The 24,831-nt window shown below is 36.5% G+C and overlaps 1 protein-coding gene across 4 annotated transcripts in view; it reads left to right on the forward strand.

Moving 5' to 3' along the window:
• LOC103768531 (plasma membrane calcium-transporting ATPase 2) overlaps nt 1-24,831 on the forward strand; it is a 170,999-nt gene that overhangs the window by 118,178 nt on the left and 27,990 nt on the right. For all 4 annotated transcript variants that reach the window (XM_008935672.1, XM_008935674.1, XM_008935675.1 and 1 more), the window contains 6 exons: nt 3,685-3,926; nt 4,529-4,763; nt 9,917-10,096; nt 11,118-11,205; nt 17,553-17,659; nt 18,401-18,592. In XM_008935672.1, coding sequence (XP_008933920.1) covers nt 3,685-3,926; nt 4,529-4,763; nt 9,917-10,096; nt 11,118-11,205; nt 17,553-17,659; nt 18,401-18,592 — 1,044 coding nt within the window. The remainder of the gene's footprint in view (nt 1-3,684; nt 3,927-4,528; nt 4,764-9,916; nt 10,097-11,117; nt 11,206-17,552; nt 17,660-18,400; nt 18,593-24,831) is intronic.

The raw sequence follows: 24,831 nt of genomic DNA on the forward strand, positions 1-24,831 counted from the left end.
TTTATAGCATTAGGAATTAAAAAGTGGAAATGTCCCATGGTGCAAACAGCATTCATCCTTCCTGCTTATTTTAAATTTTACATGTATAAGGCTTAAATACAGAGAGAAAATTCTTGCACATCCTGATCCATTTTCTCATTTTTTGAGTAAATAAAGTACACAGTAGGCATTTTTCACAAATTAGTTTTTAAAATATATTTTCTTCTGTTGGTGTGCCTATTATGAATGGAGTTGAAAATGGAACATTTGATATGGACATAATATTGTAGTGAAGATAATTTTTTTATCTTAATAAAACTTGTACATTCACAATTATAATTATTCTAAAGGAGTAGTTTAATCTGTCAAACACAGGAGAATAAGAGAAAATTAACAAACACTTCAGATGATACATGAAATCCTGACTAACATTTTTAGTTTGAAAAGACTTCTTGGATCTTCTTTCCAGGTCCTCTCTTTTCACATCCAAAGGGGATATGAGTAAAATGAGGTTTAGTAAGTATTATGATAAAAATGGAAGCATTATAATTTCCTAATCTAATTTTATCAGTTGAAATTATGCCCCCAGTTTTGTCTTTCTTCCTTTTGAACCCATTTTATTAGTCAATTATTTTTCAGTGAGATAATTCGAAAAATTCCTTTTGTAATCTAAATTCAGTATTAGGTCAGTAGTAGCTTTTGGGTTGGCGTTTTTAAGGCTTAATAATACAGGTGGACTTTGACCTAGAATCCTATTTTGATCTGATAGCCGTAAGAACTATTTTTTGTAACATGCCTACAGTTTAGTTTACATGCAAGCATTTACTTACAATTGGAATAGTATTATTACATAAATAATATAAAGACTTGCAGGAAACTTTTGGAGACGTTTTATAAGGCTCTGTGGAAAGTCAGCATTGAAGGAAGATATTGGATCAGTCTTCCCAGTAGGAGCTTGTACAGTATGTAGCTGGAGCTTGTACAGTATGTAACTGTCTTGTGACTAGCAAAAGATCTTTCACTGAGCTCTTGAGGAACAATATTTAAAAGGTGTAACCTCCTATTTGTGAACCACAATTCAAAAACTTTCTCTTTTTATGTTGTCAAAGAGTTTTCATTCTCCAAGGAGTCAGTGAAGTTGTTCCTAGTTAATTACTCACAAGTAACCCCTCTGGGTTGTCCTTTCCATTGTTTTCCATGTGCCATAAACTGCAGATTTCAGGAAGAAATAAATTTAGGTGCAGCACAGTAGGAAATTTTAAAAGCCATCAGCTTCTGCATGCAGATTGTCAAGAACAATCTGCAAGGAGACTGGTTTTGGCATATAGATTTTGAGCTGAAGCAGTGCAGGAAAGGAAGTGCTACTTGCCAGCTCTCACCACCATATGCTTTGTTATAATGTAGTGCACAAAGAGTATGAAGACAGCAGCTGCTCTATAGGGAGGTGGCCACTTGTTAGATTTTGAAACCCTTCTGACATGTCTGTTCATTTTCCTTTCAGGGTTTTTTTTTCCCCTTGCTTGCGTATTTGCATTCTAAAGATGTTCACTAAAAGAAATCTATTTTTAGGCCACAGTAAGAAGAGGCGAGAGTGATCTACTTTTCATTGAAATAAAAATAATATTCGAAGGACTCTAATGTTTAGGTTTATATATTGTCAAACGTGGCTAGGCTTTTATTTTCTTGATGTCCATTCACATCAAGGCATGATGAAATCATGTATATAAATTAGCTGTGGTCTAGGATTGTATGTCCTTGATGCAGAGGAATTTTTGTCATTTATGGATTTCCGATGTGTGTTTGCTAGCTGCTTGGTCACATTCACATTTAAGCCAAGATCAACTGACTTCAGTGGTGGAGAGAACCAAAGCAGAAATGAGATTTTAGATCTAAAATGGAGAGAGTTTGATATGGTATATACACAGAGAAATCAGTCTTTCCTAACATCACTACCCAGGCAGTGAAGCTGATTACTTCATTTCTTTGAGAGACCTGTAATTCTTAGCATGTTTCAGGAGCTGTATGCCTACAATGTCATGAAAATGAACCTTACTTATTTAAACACAACTATTCTCACGGGTATTTTTTTTGCTTCTGAGGTCTTCAGATCCACTGAACAAACCTTCCAGATACATATAACTACACGCACTGGGGTTTTAAATTAGGGATTCTTAAGTGAATTTGAGAATCCAGAGGGAAGTTACATCACAGCTTAATGGGATTAGAGCAGAGCAAGTTGCTATAGCATATAATAAAATTAATATATCATATTATCATTTTTGCTGAGTGTCAGTGTTTTACACTGACCCCAGAGTGACACTAAATGTCATAGCAACATAAATGTGCCGCATAAAACTCATTAAAAATTACAGTTCATACAGAAGAAAGATGTTGCAATTCTTTTTGGAAGGATAAATCTCTTTGAGGCAGATTTTTTTGGTTGTTATGTATTGCTCACCATAGATGCATCTCTCTGACAAAGAAGTGACATTAATCTCTCACCAGATATTTATTTTTCTGGTGATGGAAAGATGATTTTTATGGAAAAATCTGTGTTTGTTTTCTTGTTTCAGTTCTATACCCGTCTACTATTATATATCTAACCTTCATTTTTTTAAGCCAGCTGCAACTGGTGGTTATCTGGAATACTTACTAATACATATTTCTATTTTTATGGCTATACTTGTTGCAAGAATTCAAATCAAAGTAGGATTACTGGTTAGCAACTTCGCCGGAATCCCATTTCTGAAGCAGACTGGATTTTGAAGTCTGTAGTGAAATTAAACACAGATTCTGACTATAGTCCTGCAGTCCTAATTCTGCAAAATGTGAGGCAAAAGCTTAAGTCCCATTGAAAATGATGATTCACAGTTGTGTCTTGAGTCAAATCGAAGTCTGCTTTCAATGCAAATTAAAGTTGTGGAAGGACCTCTTTTGGTTCCTGTAATTGTAGTTTAGTGGAATTGTGGAGTGTGTCTTTTTTTTTGTTTACATTTTGATTGAGAAAGTAACACCCTCCTCTCCCTAGGACTGAGAATTGTCAGGAGTTGCAAAATGTTTAGCCTTCTGCTTTTTTTCTAATGTGTAAAGTATTTCTTGTCTGAAGCAGCAGACTGAAGTACAGCAATTCTAGAATCAGCTACTTTTAGATGTAGAACTATTATTTCATAGATTGGTGGAAATAGCTTTTTCGCTGACGTCTGATGTTATGATTAGATGCAGATTTATTGTTATATAAAAGATGTCTGGCAGAAAAAAAAAATCTTTCTTTAACTCACCACTTACCATTACAACCATGAAAATCAGCAAAACAATATCGTTCTAAGCAAGTGAGAAGAGGAAATCCCCTGTTTGTGACAAATGCAACTGAATTCTTGTGGAGCTTAAAGTTATTTTATTTTTCATGAGGGATTGCCTAACCATCACAAGCTATTCAACTGCCAATAGCTGCTTGAAAAGGAAAGAAAAGAAATACAAGAGACCAAATGCAGCTATTTGTCTAGGGACATTTTTCTCATTGTGAGAATATCTGCCTGAAATCTGTTCTGGCTCTATGGATTTTTTGCTAGCTTTTAAAAATTGGGAGACACATGACTGCACATTTAGAGTTTCAGTGTGCACTGGAACTTTGTTATTAATTGTTCACAAGGCATTGTGTGCTGTTGTCATTAGAGAAATTCTTATCTCATCTTTTCTCCTCTTCAGCCACCAGAAAAAGAGGGTGGCCTGCCTCGCCAGGTGGGCAATAAGACCGAGTGTGGCCTCTTGGGATTTGTCCTGGATTTGAAGCAGGATTATGAGCCTGTCCGGAACCTCATCCCGGAGGAGAAGCTGTATAAAGTTTACACATTCAACTCCGTGAGAAAGTCGATGAGTACCGTCATTAAAATGCCAGATGGTAGTTTCCGAATGTACAGCAAAGGAGCTTCTGAAATTGTTCTGAAGAAGTAAGTTCAGTGGATTAGTTGCCATGTTTTTCCAAAATGCAAAACTTCCTGACACTAGTAAGACCTAGGTGGAATTTCTGTATTTGGTATTTGCTACTTACAACAGAATTATGACATGTTTCAGTAGTATAAGCTCTTCTTGTTTTCTAATTTTTTTTTTTTTTTTTAAGTGCTCACTCTTGCAAAAAAATTTTTTTTTTTTTTTTTTTTCCATTGGCTAGCCAAGAGTTGGGTCTGCAGTCAGTAATTTAGAAATGAAAGTTTAGAAATGGATTCTTTACTTTCAACCCATTTGGAAAATAAGGATTTTTCAATTTCATTTTAAGTTGTCAGCTCACTAATTACATGGGTATTGAGGAAAAAAATGTATGAAGGGCTTTTGGTGTCTCTGTTATAAATTAAAACCAAATTCTCTCTGGTATTTCTGTAGTGAATCTTCTTGTTTAATCTAGAAATTTGCACTAGAAATTTAAAGCTTGCCATTAAAAGATGGAAAGTGTTGAGTGATACAAATTTATACGAAGAACTTTATAGTTTTATGCTTTTCAGCAGTCATACAAATATACATTCAAACTTTTTTTAATCCCCTTCAAATAAAAAAGATGTTCCAGGATCCTTAATGCAGCTGGTGAACCTCGGATCTTCAGACCACGTGACCGAGACGAAATGGTGAAGAAAGTGATTGAACCTATGGCCTGTGATGGACTGAGAACCATCTGTGTTGCTTTCCGAGACTTCAACAGCAGCCCAGAGCCTGACTGGGACAATGAGAACGACATATTATCTGACCTGACTTGCATTTGTGTTGTTGGCATTGAAGACCCAGTAAGGCCAGAGGTATATCCAGTTCCTACGCTATAAAGCATTTCTCAGAGTGCTGAACATAAACTGAGCTACAGGTTGATTGCAGTTTTTATCTTTATTTTTTTAGTTAGCTCTGCTGAGATGGAAGTGAGCTTTAGAAAGAAACATTACTTGAGAAATAATCTGATAAAAATAAACTATTAATCAACCAGTATTTAAATGAAACAAACTAGGGCTTTTTGAACTACAGGGTTGAAATGACTTAACCTTCTCTCAAGTAGTAGGATACAGGAGGATCAGCAGAAGCTTTTTAGGCTCCCAGATATTAAAGAATCTTCCTTTAAGTAATGTGGTGATCTGCAGCTCTGAAAGCAGAGTAAAGACGTGCAGTGGTTGCAATTGCACTCCAGTGGGCTCACTTTGCACAGAAATTGCACACAGTACTGGACTTCCGTGTTTTACTCTAACAATTGCCACTTTACCAATTGTCTTAAGATTGTACCTGGTGGTTACTCAGGAGAACTTTTCTTCATGTATTTGGACAAGGAAAAGTTTTGCCATAGGGAGGCTGAAGTTTGCATGGATATGATACATAAATGGCTTGTAAATACCATGACTAAAATTTCAACTCAAACTGAGAAAATTAGTACTGGGTACCACTCTTTGTCTTTTTTATTCTTCTGGCTCATGTAACATTTTCTTCTGTATCATTTTACATTTTTGCTGCATCTTTTTTTAATCACATCTAAAGCTTTGTATTTGATCCACTGAGAATTGATGGCAATGCAATACATATTAGGAATTTTTTTTTTTTTTTTTTTACTAAATCATCAAAAGTATAAATTAATCTGGTTTATTTCCCCAAGATATAAAGCAGGGTTTTACATACTTCTGACTATTATTACTTTGGAAATTAGTATGATATAATTACAACTACAGGTAGCAAATGCATAACGCATGTTGCGTGATATTGGACTTGTTTTTTTTTCAGTATCAAGAAGGTTATAATATAAAGTAGATCTTGCTTAGGCAAAACCTGTATGATAAACTCCTTATCTCCACAATCATCAGATAAACAGCAGTCACTTGTTCTGTCATCAGATGATCTCTTGCTGCTAATCCATCTGCCCCTACACCTGACATCGCAAGTCTTAAAAAATGTTTGGAAATGTTCTTAAAATATTCTGTCTGCAAGGATCCTATAATGCTCTAATTCATACGTATGTATGTGTATGTATATGTATGATCTCAGAAAATTTCTAAGTGCCATTGAGCACTAGAATGATGAGTCCTTCCACTTTTCCTCCAAAGCTGATTAATGTTATGTGTTATTAGAATGTAGCTTTAAGTCAGGTTATGTGTGGTATGGCAGACTGAGGGAATGGGTAACAGTGGGATTTGCAGTTATTATGGAAAATAGCTGCAAACTATCCTTTCATGTCATTATTATGAGTGTGTTTTATAAGAGAACTACTCCCATCTTGTAGGGAATAAATTCTTAGGAGCTTGAGGTAAAAATGAGAAGTGTTCCTAAAAATGAAGAGGCCAAGTCTGACTTCTGTGTAAAGGATCAAAGAAGATGAAGGCAGGAAAATATTTTATTTCTAGACAGATATTTGAATAATGTGTTGAATTTCTTGTAGTTTAGAACCAGAATACATAGTAACACTTCTTACTTCATTGCAAGACTCAACAAAATGTTTAGAGTTCCTGAATTTTACCATGTTGTACAGTTGTTTTTTGGAACTTTCCTTTCTGCCTTTTTTTTTTTTTTTCTTTTTTTTTGTTTAAATCCTCCCTGTCCCTTTTGACTGTTTTGAAGTGGCAGTAACATCATGAGAACATTTAAAACAATGTTTAAATTCTTACTACTCTACACATTGGGTAAAAAAAGTAGCAGTAGGTTAAGAAAAATAAATGAACTAAAAAACCCCAAGCCAGAACAAACCCATAAATTTCAGAAAAAATGCCTATGTATGGAATATCTGACTTTGTGGGAATATTATTATATACGTATATTAAAGTGGTAAAATCGCCATTGTAGATGCCAAGAGTAAGATGTTGAACTGTTGTAAGGAATCTTGCTACTTTGCCAGAATTAGGCCCCCTTATTATAGTCACTTCTGCAGGTTATGAATTTTCAAAGTGCTCTCTGTAGGGACAAAAAGGACATGAAAGTTAGAAATATTATTACAGCTACTGTTTTATTAATATTCTCAGTATTCATGGATATCAGAACTTATTCTGACAGAAATGATAAATGAGGTAAATGCAAGGAAACAATCCAATATCACCATCTTGGCAGCCTTTAGTTTTCCTTAAATTCCCTTCTCATTTTTCCTGGGAAGGCTCAGTTTTTCCCTTTTCCCAAAGGTGACTGTGGGAGATAACCCATGCAGAGTGCTCCAGCTGATCTGATGATGTTGGCTGCTTTTTTTATTGCACTTTGCATTTCCTTCTGTCCATTAAAGAGAACAATTTGGATGAATTATTCAACAATGATATCCAGCAACTGCCCCCCTTTATCTGGAGCATAACCACTGGACACCCATGGCTTTTGCATAATTCCTGGGTTAATTCAGACATCAGCTTATTCGTTATTACTGAAGTAGCTTCTTGATATTTATCTTTGTGTGGGTGGTTTTTGGTTTTAGTTTTGGTTTTATGTGTTTTTTTTTTTGTTTTGTTTTTTTTTTTTTCTTATAAATATACAAGAAGAAAACAAATAGAATGATGTCTTGCTCCCGCAGAGATTTCTCTGTTGATTTTTAACAGTCTTTCTGGATTGATTTTAATGAGTCTGTACTGGCTTATACTGATTTGCCAATGCACGCCTACAATCTGTTATTTCTGGGAGAAGAACATAAATCACTTCCAAATGTCACTTTTTTAATTGTCACCTGATTCTGATAGATATTCCTGCATTGGATAATTTATGCGTGCATGCATGCATTAAGAGGTTTACTTTGCAGAGAGAAAATAAAACCAGAAGATTTAAAAATGTGTACTTAAGCTCTGCAAAACTGATGGAAAATATCTGCCTCCACTGCCTTACAGCAATAAAAAAATATTAACAATATTTTAACTGTAATTACTGTACACAGTATTAAATCAGATACCACCCACCAGCTGTCCAAAAAATAAGAGAAGAGGAAAATAGAATTATTTCTTTAGTTGTATGTGAGATGTATTTGAAACTAGGTTGTCCTCCCATGACCTTGTTTAATAGGACTAGCACTTTATGTGAATAGAACTTTTTTTCCCTGTTTGCTCTGTAATTTATTTTTCTCCTTCATGGTTCATACACTGTGCTGGTTTTACAGATAGTCATCTAAATCTGCCATAACCTATGCATGAGGGTCACTGCAGTAAAGTGGATGTTAAGGGCATTCCAAATTGGCAAATGGGATACAGACAGAATTATTAATGTGGAAACTGGGTAAATCAGGAGTCATTTGCTTAAGTAATATCTTTAATCTGATTGTATGTCCCCTGTAGAAGTCTATTTCATAATGTTAAAAGGCTTCAGGCTCAGTGTTTCCAGGGTACAACTTGTGGGAAGAATATTCTCAGTTAGTAGAGAAGAGAAATCTGGAAGATAAACCTCTGTCTCTTCATTTTTCTCATTGTTCTGTAATCTGTATTGACAAAGTCATTCTGCAAACCGCCCATTCTGTGGACGTGGTCTGAGGAGGAGTGATGTTCTTCCTTGTCTTGGGAGAACTACGGGCCTGATCCTCAATTAGGTGTTAGTTTGGTGAGGCATTTTGGAAAAGAGAAGCTTCACAACCGTGTTTAATAAAGATGCAGAAGCATGGTGTGAAATTGTGTTCACTGATGAGAATAATTATCTGCAGTATGGTTTAAGGGTGGATAATTTCAGTCTGACGTGCAGCCTGAGATGCGGAGCCTTTCTGGCCCCATGAAATCATTAGAAGCCCAGCATTTGCCACACTGGATCACAGCCGTGGCTGTCATGTAAAAGGCAATGTTCTGCCCTCAGCAGTGTCACATACTCGCTGCTATAGAGGAAATTAAAATGTCTGGAAATGCACAAAATTAACAGGGTGATGTTGTAGGCAGTGGCTCCTCTTTTAGATATTTTCTGTACTAATGGATGAGATTAAGCCACTTTAATTGGCATTGAGTTCTACAGTACACTTTGTTTTGTTATTTGTTTTAGAGATGATGATCAGCAAGCTGCACTGAACTGGCAGTAGAATATAGCAAGGCTTTGTTATTGTAGCCAGTCATACCCATTTTGATACCCTTTGTTAGGTATTTCTATATCTTAATTATGACATAATTAAATTATTTTTAATTATGACATAGTTTAAGGGAATCAAATTTTTTCTGTTTCTGAAAACAAGCTTATAGATATGTAACCTTTCTATAGGCACTGACTTCATATTCCCAAGTAGCCAAATTAAAAACTTTATTTAATTATTAGGAATCAATTTTCTAGCTCTCCTATATTTTGAGTATAAAAAATCTTTTTTTAAAAAAAAACCCTACTGTATATGATGCCAAGTCAGTATATAGCTTCTACAGTAATCTCACGGACCTTGTTGTGCACTGAATTCTCTCTCATTGATGTAAACTGTGCAGTGGGAAAAGTTGATCTCGTGCAGAGAGGAGCATAGCTTGAAATCGTGCTTCATTTTTACACTTTTGAAATATCTAAATTATTCATTAAATTTTTAACATGTATATTTAGTAATTCCACCTGCTGATATACATGAATTGGTGTAGTAGTGCTAAATTGCAGTAACTTTTTGGACAATGTTATTGAAAGGAAAGTTTGGTACAAACGTGAGATAATTTTCTGTACAAAATATAACTATTCTCAGTTCATATTTACATGCATGTGGAGCATGTTAGGTTCAGCATGCTGTACCTGGATGCTGAAGGTCAAAAAGACTGCAGAGCACTCATTCAAGTCAGGAGAAGCTTTAGACAACTGATGAAAAAACAGATTTTGTGATTCCTGATACAAGATCTGTCTTGCTTGTGGTGCAACCTCAATTCAGTAATCGTCAGGTGGCTGTGGTGTTCCACACATTACATGTATGATTTCTCTTTTTGCCTCATGAATCTCTTAGCCTCAGAATATTCTGATTTGTAACAGCTGACTTACGTTTTGTCTCTTATCTAGAAATTCTTTCCTGTTCTCTTTCCTTTGTTAGGTCCCAGAAGCCATAAGAAAGTGCCAGCGAGCCGGAATTACAGTCCGCATGGTCACTGGAGACAACATCAACACAGCACGTGCCATTGCCATAAAATGCGGAATCATTCATCCAGGAGAAGACTTTCTCTGCCTTGAAGGGAAGGAGTTTAACAGAAGGATCCGAAATGAGAAGGGAGAGGTAATTCATATGTTAAGTCCATACATATTAGGAATATATTATTAACAAAGTGAGACCACTGAAATGTTATGTCTCCTGTACTGTGTCACTCCTATCAGAGATATTGCTACTTCTTTCTACCACTAGCCTTTTGCCATCCTAGATCCCAGTAAGATGCAGTCTTTGCTTTTCATGGTGCAGAACCACTATCAGTTTAATGCCAGCCTAATTCAGCAGTTTTTAGAACCGTAGCACCAGTCCACAAGAAATCAAACCAAGCAGGTTTGTTAGCAGAGAGAAGGAACTCAAGAGCAGTTTGAAAGTCAGTCTCAGAAATGCAAACTCTGCTGAGAACCAGCTCCCTTCATTTCTTTATCTAATGCTATAGCCACTCTAATGATTTGCATAACTTAATCTATTCTTCAGAAGATTTTTAACTCTTCAGAAAACATGGAGCTAACACACGGGCTGTTGAAGTCAGTTTTAAAAAAATAAACTCTATGCTGTCTCTTTGAGTCATCATTATTAAATGGGCACAGTCGTTTACTTCTTGCACTGGTTGATGGAACCCTGGGAACATTAGTTTATGAGGTGGATTTGTCCTTGTTGCTGTTGGGGTACAGAGAAAATTCTGCCACTGTTGGTGCCAGAATGAAGTGAAAAACTTGGATTCATATAGAAGGTAGAACAACAGACTTCTACTTGTAAACATGTTTGATCAGCTTTGAGAAACTCTGCTATCCTGTATCTAGAGTCATGATTCTGAGTGAAATTACCTGTAAAGATGATAAGAAAGACTGATTAGATACTGTGGCAAAATTTACCTGCGTTAGCCAAGAGCTGAGCTTTGTAGTAGAAAATTGCCTTTTTGGACCTTGCCTTTGCTTGCAGCATTGGTGGCTGTTGTAATTTTCCTGCACTTTTGAAGAGAAGCTGCAGATCTGAGCAGTGAAATGAATCCTCTGGTACACGGACACAAATACGTTTTGCAGTGTGCTAACAGTTTTACTGGTGTTTTTTTTTTGTTTCCCCCGCCCTGCAGATTGAGCAAGAGCGGATTGACAAGATCTGGCCAAAGCTTCGAGTGCTTGCTCGCTCTTCTCCCACGGACAAACACACCTTGGTAAAAGGTGCGTGCGGGTGCTTTCACACGCGTGTGGCAATCAGTGCCAAAGTTATTGAAGTATGCTCAGCACATCATCTGCAATGCCAAAAATCTTGACTGTTACAAATCTATCTCAGTTGTTACCTTACATTGTATATCTGAACATAATGCATGGCAGTTTTCTCAGTAAGCTGATCTAGAGTGAATTAAGTCACTCAAGTGTATCTGTTCTCTCACAATTATCTTCAAAGAGTATTCTGAGATACAAACCTTTTATTTAACTTTTTAATATGTTACAGTAGTGGTTATAGGAGGTGGTGTAACTAGAAGTTGTCCTCTTTAGTATGGATCTCATGAATGGAGATCCATACTTCAAGCCAGTTCCATTTTCCTATAGGCTCACTTATTTTATGATTTGCATTGGCTTCCTTTAGATTTCTGGATGTATTATTAATGTCTGTTTTTGTCCTATAAAAGCTGCACCATACAAGTCATATTCTGTTACCATACTGTCTGCAGATGGAATACTCTAGAAAAAGAGGGATTTTTTTCAGTTTTCTTTATAAAGCCTTTTTCATATCTCTAACTCACTCTTCTTGATCACTGGAGAACTTATTCTATTGACTTTGAAGCTCACACTTTAAAGATGGCTGATGAAGTAAGAACATTTCTGTTCAGGAATAACATAATTTCTGGCCACGATAAAATGAGGGCCAGTGCATGTGAAAACCTTGTCAGTGGATGGCTGTGTTTGCTGGCTTTTTGATAAAAAAAAAAGAACTGGATTGTTTTTCTAAGGCCCTAGAAAGTCTGGGGAGACCCTTCTTAGCAGTTCTTGGAGGAGCTAACGTTTGGAATGACATCCAGCTGATCATGTTTTCAGCTAGTTGGCTACTTAAATGATAATTCACATTTAGATAGGAAATAATTTTTTGGATCTATCCTTTGGGTATGGCAAGCTTTTCTTGATATGACTCCATACCTGACTGATTTAAAAGGCTTTTGAGTAGTACATAACTTTTAGAAATGCATGTTACTTTGGAGGAAACGTTCCACTGTGAATGTGAAGATGGGATCAGTTGGGTGCTTTGGGATTGGGAGCAGTGTACGTGAAGTGGTCTGGAAGCATGGATCATTCAGGAGAACACAGATCTCTTATAAGCTCTGGAATGGTGCACAAGGTGGGGAAGCTGGAGATACACTGCTCTTACCCTCTCCAGCCTCTGTTCAGACCAGTGATTCCAAAGTGGGGGTGGACTTGTGTTGGGGACGGTCCATTGGGTTGCCAGAAGAAAGTATTTTCTACCATTATTAAATAGGAAAATATTGTGAAAGTACTGTTTATTTCCCTTCTAGCTCATCCTTTTCTAACATGTTTTGTGATGTACATAATATTACGTATGTGTAGCTTATAAATAATATATGTATTTTGGGACAGTGTGCTCAGAAATATTTTCCCAATAGATACTCATGATTGAAAAGGTTTGCAGAACATTTGGCAACATAATTATTAGCTCCACAGGTGAGTATTAGAACAGCACAAAGTTAGCTGAAATCGCCTCACTTCCCTAGTGCATATAAAAGACTGTCTTACAACTTTTAGGGGACGTGCCTAATAATAGTTTATTTGTTTCAGAAACACACAACAATTTGTGTTTCACTGAGTGGGTTAAATGAGTCTCGTGGGAGTACTCATTTCAATCATTCAGGAGTTTCCCTGAAGAGAAAAGTAGAACCTTTGCCAGAGAAGATGAAATCAATAAAGGGCTGAAGAAAAAAAAAAGCAACGCATTGTAGTTTTATAGCACATGCACTTTGACAGTCCACAAGATATTTACTACTACTGAATGCCATATGCAACTAATACAATTAATATTTTAAACATGTGACAAGGTCAAATGATAGAGCAATTAATTATCTAACAGTTCAAAAACAAGTCTGTGGAAAACCATGGTCAAATTTTTTAGCTGATAATACTCGAAGGGCCATTAAAAGTTACAAGAAACTATTTAAATGTTCACTAGTTTTGGGCCTCTTGTTAAAATGTTATGTTTTTCTCAGACACTTGAGGGATCAAGAGGATTTTCTCTTCTTTGATGTATTATATCTGCTCTGGGGTAAAACTACGCATCACAAAATAAACTTTTTTTACGTTTAATTTTTAATGACACACAGCTGCTGGAGGGAGTATTTTTTCTCCTTCACAGAGCACAATCCCACCCAGCAAAAGGATCATTTTTATTTTGCATTTTTGTTTCTACTACTGCTAAGGGACTGGAGAAAGGCATGGTACAGCCTTTCGGGCTGGGCAGACAGTTTCTTTCAAGTATTTATGGCTTTGAAGTAGATGTAGACTGAAAAAAAAGAGTCAAAATGTTTTATCATCATGAACTCTTTCAATAAAACAAAAATGTTCGATAACTCAGTTCAAGTGAAATAGTTTCTCATGGATTTTATGATGTCCATTGGTATTTTTTAATATTTTTACCCTATTTCAAAATATAACAAGTAAAAATGCCCATCATTTATACTGATGTGTTCTTATAATACTATTGCTGAAATGCTTTAATATTGTCATATTGGTTTTTTCAAATACTATGGGAAGCAACTGTTTAGTACTGATGAGAAACATCATCTTCTTATCAGAAGTTATAGAAAAGACCAAATAAATGTTCAGTTTACCAGTTAAAGAAGCTCTGCTTTGCAATGTGTTTAAATTAGGCTGGACTTATTTTTCTGTAGTATTAAAAACAGCTATTCTATTCTCATGTAAGGCTCTTTTGTTAACAAGCAGAAAGGAAACTTTAGAGAAGAAAAGATTTTTAATAATTATCCTTGAATACTAAAATATTTACATATTATACCCTGGGATGGTATTATATTCAGGACCTCATTAATTTGGACATACTGTGAGACTAGGTAGAAGAAGGAAAATATGGAAAGGTGTCTTAATTGAAATTCTGAAATTAAATGTCAGCATGTTGTAAATTGCAAGTGGTTTTGATTGCCTTTTGAGAGAAAATGTTAATATTTATTTTGACTGAAATTCACATGAAGATATATTCAGGAAGTTGACCCGTTCCACAGTGTAAAAAGTCAGCTTCCCCCAACTCTTCCCTGAAGCACAGGTCATAAAAATAGCTTAAAGGGAGCAGGAGGTATTCTGCCTTTGAATCGAGAGTTTTATACTCTGCAAGTACCATTCAGGTCTCTGTAGTCTCTGTTATGTGTAACGTTGTCGGAGGCACCAATGCCTTCAGGGGCCCCCTTTAATCTTATGATATTAAGCACATTGGTGGTGCATGTTTAGTACAGACATCCCTGCATTTTAACCGTGTTCCTCTCTGCCATTACTGTGTCATGAAGTTTGTGGAGCACTATTCATTTAATAATTGGCAGTGCTGTCTGCAAGGTTATATAGAACAGTTTTACATTAACCTTTAAAGCTCTATTCCTTCACATACTTAATCATATAACTAAAGTAAATTTACATTTTCTCTTCCAGACCCACTTTCTACATTCTTTTTAAATTAACAGGGAGCCTCAAAAAATTTGGAAGTATTAAAAAGTAATCTGAACAGAATGTGTCTATGAAAATAAATTATTGTATCTGCCTATATTTAGCTTGTAGAAGTAATATAAGTACGTGCAAGCATATGGGATGATCAGCTTTCCTGCACCGGTGGTGCCTGAACTGGTGTGCATCTTTGAAATGCTCTACTAGAGCTGGATTTTGCCTCTCTGCCTGGTTTGGGTTAATCAGTTGAGGCAGACAGAAATTTCTAAATCAAGCTCTTTGTGAAACAAAGGGCAGACACATTGTTGCTTGATATTCTTTATATTATATTTCTTCATTATCATCCTGAGTGAATTTGATTTAAAGCTTACTTAATGTTCATTGATAGGAAGGTGGAAAATACAGGGTATATTTCACTTTCGAGGCGCTGCAGTTTCTGTAGCAAGCTTGTGCCTGTGGTGCCCTTCTCGATAGCTGTACATAGTTAGTTTAAATATGATCCTTTCCCTGCTCAGAAACAAGCTGCTTTCTCTGAAAAATTTAGGTCTTAATCAAACTACATAACTCCTCCCCAGATTCCTACAGCATCAGTGGAATCCTTGTGTGGAACACACTGTGATGTTGTGCTCTATGTGTATTCCTGTGGCTATTGAATAAAATTGTTTTTGAGAGAGGAAAGTTGCAGCCAAACAGCTTAAGATAAGGGAGCAGACCAAGGAAACAGCAAAGACTTGTGGGAGGAAGCTTTGCTGAGTTTTAGGAATTCCCCTGCTATACTTCACAGACCTGTTTTTATTAAAATACTATATGTAATCGTTCAACTAGAGTAAGCAGTTTATTTTGAAGGAATTTCCTGGCTGTTAGATACAACTAATGAATACCAAAAGCTTCTTTCTGACTGTTTAGAATGAGTGGAAAGGCCAGTGAATGTGGAAGAAATGGGCATTCTCTGTACTGGCAGTCTGTCAGGTCGTGCCCTTATTTAAGTTTTCGCTGATCACTGATGCAGTTCTCCCCAGCTCAAGATTGCAGAGGGAGAACCTTCCTAGGAATCCTTCTTCTGTTTGGTCTCTTTACACTGTCTGTGAAATCTGTACAGACACAGATACTTGTCTGTATATGTGGTTAGGAAGGAGGGAAGGACTGGAAAAGAAGGCAAACATTCAGAAGTGTGAAGAAGGGGAGAGGAGGAATGGATAAAAAGGAGCATGCAGAAGTCAGGGAGCATAATAGTTTGCTTTCAGGGATAAAAATTACTAGTAAACTTTGTGAACAGCTACTAAAGCTTGTAGGTTAGTTAGCTGAATCCAGAGGCTGGATGGTGCAGGGCTGCTGGTAGCATAGAGCACTGTATCTGTTAAAGCCTCTTGGCTGGGGTTGTGGTCCCACTTGGAGTCCCATTGTGAGGTGATGCTGTCTACCTGTTTGGAACAGTTAATACTGTGGTGTGTCAGAGATTTTAATTTTTTTTTGGTCAGAAGCTTAAACTATTAATTGAACATGAAATGATGCATTAATAGCAAGAAAGGAAGACTGAGATAATTGCTTTTAACAGTAAATGGCACCTGATGTTCCTGTTTGGTTTAGTAATACCAAAACCAAATCACCCCAACAAATTGAAAGCTCTAATTATAAGATCATACCAGAATAATGTGCCATTTATCTGAGCTCATACTGGCAATGGAAAGTGAATAGTGGTTTTTTTCCTGATTTTCATACAACTGAAAAATACAGGACACTAACTGCTTCCATACTGCATTGCAATCTTCTGGGTGCCTGATAAGCCTGAACCTTGCCAAGAGGCAGCCATTGCCTCATAATTTGCAATTTCCTATTTCTGGTTAGGTATCTGATATGTGAGTTGTTTTTTTCCAGAGTAAAATGAAAGCTTTTCACACTGGGTAGTTTTGGATAATTGTTTTTAGAGGTTATGACTTTGTGCAAAATGTGTTAGCAAAAGGAATTCTGTCATTTTTCATCCCCAAGTTGTTATGAAGAGGTGTTCTTGCATCCTACACAACGAACCTGTATTCTGGACTCATATTCAGATGGACTCTGACATGGAAATAAAAACATGAATGGTGAATGATCCCCATCTTATTAAAAACCACAGCTGCTTCTATAACCTTATTTATTCTTTACTTTCTCCATCTGCCTAAGAGGAAAATACTTCTCTGCAGGCTAGTTGTGTGAAACTTGATTCAGCAAGTGAAAAGTGCTTTCTTATGATCTCAGAATGAAAGCAGAAATTAATTTATTGTGTCTATTTATTTGAAATGCTTGGCTCCAGAATTTGAAGAATTCTTTTATCTCTTCTTAATTGTTTGGCAGAATTGAACATGTCTGTTGAAATGCTAATTTGGCTCTAGCTAAATAAAATTCATCACCAATAGCTTTTGTTATCTTTAGGTTAAATTGATTGCCAGGAGGGATCCCAGCAAAGCAGATGTTGTAGTTCAGTCCGTTTTAGGAGAGCTTCAAGCATGAACTTAAGTCTTTGGCAAATCCTTTCTGTTGATGTTTAATCAGAGACCCGGGCTGAAACAGGTTTACTTTGAATTAGTCCAGAAGGACATAATGAGTTGATCTCATTCCCTTTGAAGTCTTTGCAAGTTTTGTTGATGTTTTGATGATGCAGGATCAGAACTTTCCATGTAAATTCTAGTAGTGTATAGTAGTGATGACAAGACATTCATCATTATTTTCCTTAAAAGTCAACTCTATTTATCTATGTAAGACTTGGGTGATATTATGTAGTCTATATTGCACAGACCCTGCTATTTTTCTTAGAAGAAAGTTTAATTTTGTTAATTATTTTATATAATAAATACACAAACGTATACACTTTTTTGCAGGTATCATTGACAGCACGCAGGTGGAACAGAGGCAGGTTGTAGCTGTGACTGGTGATGGAACCAACGATGGACCAGCACTGAAAAAAGCAGATGTTGGCTTTGCAATGGTACAATCTTGAGGAGATTTATTGATGTTTGTGTCATTATAAATTTGCTTTAAGAGATTTTTCATTCATTAAGTGCTGAGAAAGTTGCTTAGTTATTACATGTCAGTGAAGCAACACATTGGAGGGAGTGAGTTATGTTCCTCCAGTATTCTTTAACTGACTGTTTTAGATTCTCTGGTATTGCTTGTTTTGATATTCTTTCAATATTTTGTCTAAGGTGGTTATTGGCTATATGCAGAACCCTGTATGAATACAGGAAAATGAACTCTTTTTTACAACATTGAGTACTATTTTGCTTTGGTAAAATCCGTCACTGATTGTAAAGATGTCTTCCCAGCTTTCTGACTCTGGAGACATCAACATACTAGACTATATATTAAGATACGTAGTTCTAATTTTTGTTAGCAATTCTATTCATGTACATTAATAAAATATCATCAACGATAAAAATAACTCAGAAGATCTGTAGTCATTAAGCTGATAATTTAGAGCACTCAAAACCATCATCACAAGACTTCCACTGCTCTCTATCAATTCCCTTTTCTGCATCCTTATTCACTTTCAAAAATAGGCCATATTGGCTAACTTCTGAGCAAATATAAAAGGCAGAATCTGCTCTCACTTGCAGTCACTGTTACTATGCTGGGAAATCTCTATATGCCTGTTGAAGGAGTATGAAGATTTTCTATTCTGTCTCTGTACTTTCTAGTAGGTAATTTTATTCACAACCCATTTTTCCAGGGTATTGCTGGGACGGACGTTGCGAAGGAAGCCTCAGATATCATCCTGACAGACGACAACTTCAGCAGCATTGTGAAGGCTGTCATGTGGGGACGGAATGTCTATGACAGTATCTCCAAGTTCCTGCAGTTCCAGCTCACCGTTAACATCGTGGCTGTGATTGTGGCTTTCACTGGAGCATGCATTACCCAGGTAAGGGCAACTTCAGGGGTTGCCTAAAATATGGGGCCAAATCCTGCCCACCTACATTTTCTTTGAAGTAATGGTGCCTTATGTTTGCTTCTTACTTTATGCAGCACTAAGTATGCTTTCTGAAATTCTTCTGAGGGTTAACGAGGGTATTTAGGATCAAGATGCTAAATGTTAAATAGCTACTGACGTAAGGAAGTGTACTAACTAATCTTCTTCTGGAAGTAAATTGCTTTGAGGAGCTGCTAATTTTTGTGCTGCTTCCATACAGCTCCCATTTTTTGATTATATACTATTGTCGTGACCAAGAACATGTTGTCATGGTAGAACAGAAGATGGCAGGAACTGGGAGAAGGAGGAGTTTATGTGACTTTGCCTTTTCCTCTCAGAATACTTCACTATTAAATATGTATTTCTTGATGGATTATGGAATGGGATTATTATTTTCAGGAGAGCGGCACTGGCACACAGAAGTAATCACAGCAGGGGAGCTTTGTCACTGATAAAGTTATTTTGTTGATTTCAAGCAATTCCTTTTAATTTCACATGCAAATGACAAACCGAGTAAATGACACATACATCTCTTTTTCTCCTCCGTTAATCCCTCGTTGCAATCCTGGTGTATGAGCAACATGTCTAGGTCTTGTACAAAAAGCATGTGTGAGAGGAAACCACATATTTTTGCCTTCAAATTATGACTTTTTGATTAATTAAATTGTTTTTGTTTCCCTAGAAAGGAAGGATGTATTTAGTATAGAGTATGAAGGTTTTGTCCATCATGCCTTCATATCAAAACATGCTGGTTTTAGTGCTCTCACTGCCTAAAATAAAGTATATTTCAGATGCTGCAGACAGGTGCTGTTACAAAACACCTCCTGAGACAGAGGCACACTGTGGGAAAGCTGATGCTTCTCTCTTGTGCATCATATGGATGCACATCCCTGTCTCAGCAGGTGAATTTCACCTCATGCACAGTGGAGGAAAACAATGAATAAGTCATTAGCTCTGCTCTGGGGTAAGCTTACATTGTAATCATGGAATTGATACTTGAAACCAGAAACTCAAGTATCTTCATAAAACCATGAGGTCAAACTTCTCCTAAGCCTCGACTGATATTTAGAGGCCTTTTTTTTTTGTGCTGCATGTGAGGAGTCCCCAGACTTCCAGCTTCTGCTGGCACCAGGCAACAGCTGGATAGATACAGCTGTCCTCATTTAGCTTCTCTGAGGCTGGTGCTAGGGTTGCAATTCTCAGAGAAATCAGCAGTGGCTGGTTTTGAAGCAAGTGGAAGTGATCTGTACAAGTGAAATGACAATTTTATTGTGTATAAAGGAAGCACTGAAACGTCAAGTCACTTGTTTTCCAAGAAGTAAGAATTTTGAGGTGCCTACCACGCTGTCGCCAGGTCTCGATGCTTTGTTGCCATGAGTCTGTGCTGTGGGACAAAGTTGATGTTGCAGCAGAAGCTGGATAACTTTTCCTTTTCCCTTGACTAATACTTCCAAGCATATTGAGAAAATGTTTAGCTGTGAAGTGATTGTTGCTGGTAGCAGGAGGTAAAATAAATAAGCATTAAAAATCAGGAAGGTAAATCCTCCAGGATTTTTATCAGTGGTACAAAACCATGTAGAAAAAAGTGCTAACAGCAATGTGGTAAGAATATCACATTTGGAGCTAAGGCGAGTGCTTCCTTCTAAAATGCTGTTTTATAAACATGCTATCACTGCCTACCAATATTTATCTGAACTAAATACATTTTTTTGTTAACGTTCAGCATTTTTCAATCACTTTGTAAAAGTATGAAGGGAAATGCATGTTGTTAACTATGTAATTTCTATTGTATTCTTGCAGAGGTTAAATGTTACTGCATCAGTGCAAAGACTGTTTTAAATTGAGTCAAAGTGCATGTGCATAATCAGCACAAGCATATTCTCCTTTTTAATTCTGGAGCTTTCTTCATCCTTTGGATCATTCCATTGGCTTCTAGAGGATTTGGATCAGGCCCAGTGCATTTATATTGCCCCAATGATCTGTAAGACCGTCAGTGAGCCAGTCAAGTCTCTTGTCCCTGTTTACTGGTTTTGATGCACACCTCCTAGTATTCCTGTATTCCTGTCCAAACAGATTCTTATACAATTCCTTTATTTGGCAGTAAAAGTGCCAATTCAAAGGAGAGGTCTAAAAGGAGCTAAAATTGAAATAGTAGGAAGAAGGCAGCAGCTATTTCCATTATAGTTCGGTTTACACTCACTGGCCTGACTGCTGATCATCTTGAGTAGCTCTCAGTTCTGTCTCATTCAAGAAGGATCTTCCCTTAAGAGTGAACATTATTATGTCAAAGACTCTAGCCAGTGGAAGGACATTATGTTTGTTTGGCTCCTAAGCTTCACTAAAAATTACACTTGAGAACATACTGTACTTTCTGGTTGCTATGAAAATAGCTCTAGCACAAAATGCATGAATATACCAAAAAAATCCTGCATTCAGCAGGCTCGGTGCACACACAGAGATCTAAGACTGCAAAACTGCACACAGATCTTCAATTATTGTTCTGAGTGGAACTTTTAAGTTCTTAACAAATGAAGCTAAAATCTATTGTTTCTAAGAGGCAACACAGCTTTCTGTGACCTTCAAAATGAATATAAAGGACATACATGTTGGACTGAATTTTACTTTGTTTTTAGGCAGTCAGTTTGGATTTCTTTGACTCACAGAATATAATTTCAGTCCACAATTAATATTCAGGTTAATCAATATTAGACAGGCTATCCTTTTGTTAATATTTCATCAGATCTAGAAAGAAAAATTCTGTGTTAGTAGTAGCATTTCTTTAATGCTTCTTAGTGTCACCTCTCAAAAAACCTGATCCTGCAGTTGCATGACAGTAGGTGTAAATACATTTATTTAGGAAACTACTATTTAGCTTAATTCTGTTAATTTTAAGCAAATATTATTCTATAATTCATCTACTAAATGCCTGCTTCATCAGGGTGCAGCTGTTAGAATATCTACCATATCTACTACTTCTGTCTACTTCTGTTTTGTCCTAGTTTGGTGTTTCACTAGACATTTTAACTACCTGCACAAAGTTTGTGAGCCTACGTGCTACCCCAATATTATACAAGGATTATAAAGGAGTAGCTGTGGGCTACTAAAGAAGTTATTACGCTGACTAAATGGGACCAATGCAAACAGTCATGTGCTGTTCTCTGTCATGGGTCCCAGCAAGAAGTCATGTCCAAGTAACAGAAATTACGTTCTAAGCAACATAACAGACACAGCGTCTCCTGTTGGCAAGCATAGCGTGGCTGCTGCCAAACCGAAGCTGCCCCTCAGAAATTTCAGCTGGGCTCTGTTTCAGTTTACAGCAGCTCAATGTCTAAGCCAAGAGGTCTGAATTTTCGACTAATAATGAACATTTGTGTTGTGATTCTATAATTATGTAAAGCACTCTGAGATCTAGGTCATACACGAAAACCAGGCCTAGAGAAGTCTCTGATTAAAAGCTGAATTGGGATCACTCAATCTATGGCTGCATAGGTGCTCTTAATTTTGTGTCCAGTGTGTACTTAAGACCCACCAATGAGACTACAACTATTATTTCTGCTAGTCCCTTGTCAGTGCAGTTTGTGTGGCACAATGCAGCTGAACTACACGGAATACCTTGTCTTTTAATTATCTAATTCATTTACCTCTTGATTCCTTCTGTCCAATGCACACTTTTAAAATTACCGGGTTGTGGTTATCTTGACCTGTTTGCACATGATTGTCCTTTCTCTTTAGCAACCATTACCTCAGGTTAAACCAATAATTTATTTTTCCAGTGGATTTATGAGATATAAAATCTCATAGTCTGACTTCATTCTCTGAATAACATTTTTTGATGGACTCTGTGAGAGTTCTTCTTTGGAGCTCTGCCTACAATTATTGTGAATTTTGTACTTGCAATGAGTCATTGCTCCACATCTCTAGGTGTCATATAGAGTTCTGTGCGTGCCCTGCAAAGCCAGAACGTTCATCTTGTCTCTTGTCCCTAACATGTACAGGGTACTAAGAAAATATTAGCTCATTACATTTGAAGCTGTTAAAAATAGTCTGGGTATGTACCAAATAAAAAAAATTAAGATGCAGTTCAGTCAAATGAAAACAGTTTTTTTTACTGAAACTTTGAAGCCAGCAGGTATATGTCTGTGCCAAACTTTGCCTCTAACTGTTGAGGCAATGTAACTATTCAAAAAGGTTTCGTTAAAGAAAGAGAAGACAAAGACTGTGTTTTAATGTTTTACATCCAAACTATTATTCTCTTACTTAAGAAAGACTTAATGTTTTAGCAGACATTAGGAACTGAAAACAGTGACTCTATAGAGCACCATGTTTGGAAAATTAAATGTTAATTAAAAAGCACTGCAGCAATGAACTACTGCACGAATCACGTTGTTTCTACAGATCTTGTTCAAAAAATGAGGATGATCTAGACTAACATGTATAAGGCAGCAATTTACATGGTTATAATGTTTCATTGCAGAACTATGTTTGGCAAATGCCAAAACAAGAGCACTGTTAAATTTGGTAAAGCTATAATATAAAATCAAAGTCTGTTCTGTTTAGCTGTGTTTTGGGAAGGTGTAGAACGTGAAAATAGAACTGAGGATGCCACTTCCATACAATTAACAGACAGAGTGATCTAGCAGCAGAAGCGAGGGCTGACATTTTTAACATTATGTAAACATTATGTAAAGTTAACCTCCTAGAAATGAGTATTTTTCTGAATCCATGCATGTGTTCTGTGACAAGCAGAAGTAGAGAGGTAAGGGTGAAAATACTTTATTCCCTTACAACTTGTCATCTAAATCAAAAGTAACAAGCTCTAAAGTTTGTCAGGCTCTGTATGTCACAAATGATTTGTAGTTTATTTCCAGCCTTTGGCAATTCGTACTTTTAAGTGTTTCCAGGATGAAGTGCAACATCACTTGATTTAAGGGACATTTTCCTTTTACCTCTAGGCCAATGCTAACCTATTCCAAGGTCAAGTGGAAAGAAATTTGACAAATAAGTGGTGATTTTGGGTAGTTTGCAGTTTGAACAGCTTTCATCTGCAAAGTTTTCAGAAAGTGAATTGAAATTATTAGCTGGTCACTTAGTGCCTAAAATGCAGTGAAAAGAACACTGAATTTGCATCCCACTTGCATAAGTGACTGAAATCTGTAATGGAAGACTAAGCTCCTTAGCTGATAGGTATTTTCCTCAGTTTCCATGAACTAATCAGAAATCAGTTAGAGTTGCAGTGGAAATTTCATTCCACTGCGTGCCCAGACTAATGTGTATTTAATGTTTTGGCTTCAGCTTAGAATGAGCTTTCACACTTGACTGAACAGCGCAGCACTGCCAATAATAGATAATTATTAGGGGCACCATAGCCACCCAAGGTGATTGGCAGTGTGAAATGGTGAGAACATGTTGTTGCCAAAACTGATGACTGCCAATTACAGTTGTGTGATTTAGAGACTGAAATAATCTGACTTTTCGTTTTGCTAGGAATATGTCAGGCTCTGAATATTTGACTATTTATTAAGCATAGCAGAGAAATTCAGTTTTATTGACACAAGTCAGTGCATGAAAAGGAAATTTAGCTATTGTAACATGTCAAAGTAGAGGATATTTGTCAGAAAAACTTATTAGCTACACAGGTAAAATAGGACAAGGAAAATTCTTTCCCTTTTTCTCTATATAATGGGTCCAACTCTAGGGTCACTGAGCCCTAGCAACAAACTGTTTTTAATGCATGTCTTCTGGAGTCATTAGTATTAATAAAAATAAATGAACTCTCAATTTGGAATGAAGTGTGTCCTGATTGCTTTTAGTTTTTTAGCCACCTGTAAAGACAAGGGTGTTTACTGTTTCTGCAGCTGCATATCAAATAAGTGAGCTGAACTCTTCAGATAAGCCCAGTTAATGCAACTCAGAACCAAGAGGTCAAGCGTTTATTAATGCTAATCTTCCTCCCTTCCCCGATGTAGCCAACCTATAAGACTTAGAAACAGTAGGTTTCTTTTCTCCATCCCTTTAAATAAGCCAAAAAAAAAAATAGTATTTTTTAATAAATAAAATGTATCAAAATTTGTGTAAATGTGATAAAAATAAGTTTCCAAGAGGAAATAATATTTTATCTCAGGGGAGAATTGGAATATAAACCAGATCTATAAGAGATCAAACCACTTATCCTTGTTCTACATAAGTCCTTG

Source organism: Merops nubicus, unplaced genomic scaffold, assembly GCF_000691845.1.
Source record: "Merops nubicus isolate BGI_N331 unplaced genomic scaffold, ASM69184v1 scaffold19642, whole genome shotgun sequence".
Classification (NCBI taxonomy): domain Eukaryota; kingdom Metazoa; phylum Chordata; class Aves; order Coraciiformes; family Meropidae; genus Merops; species Merops nubicus.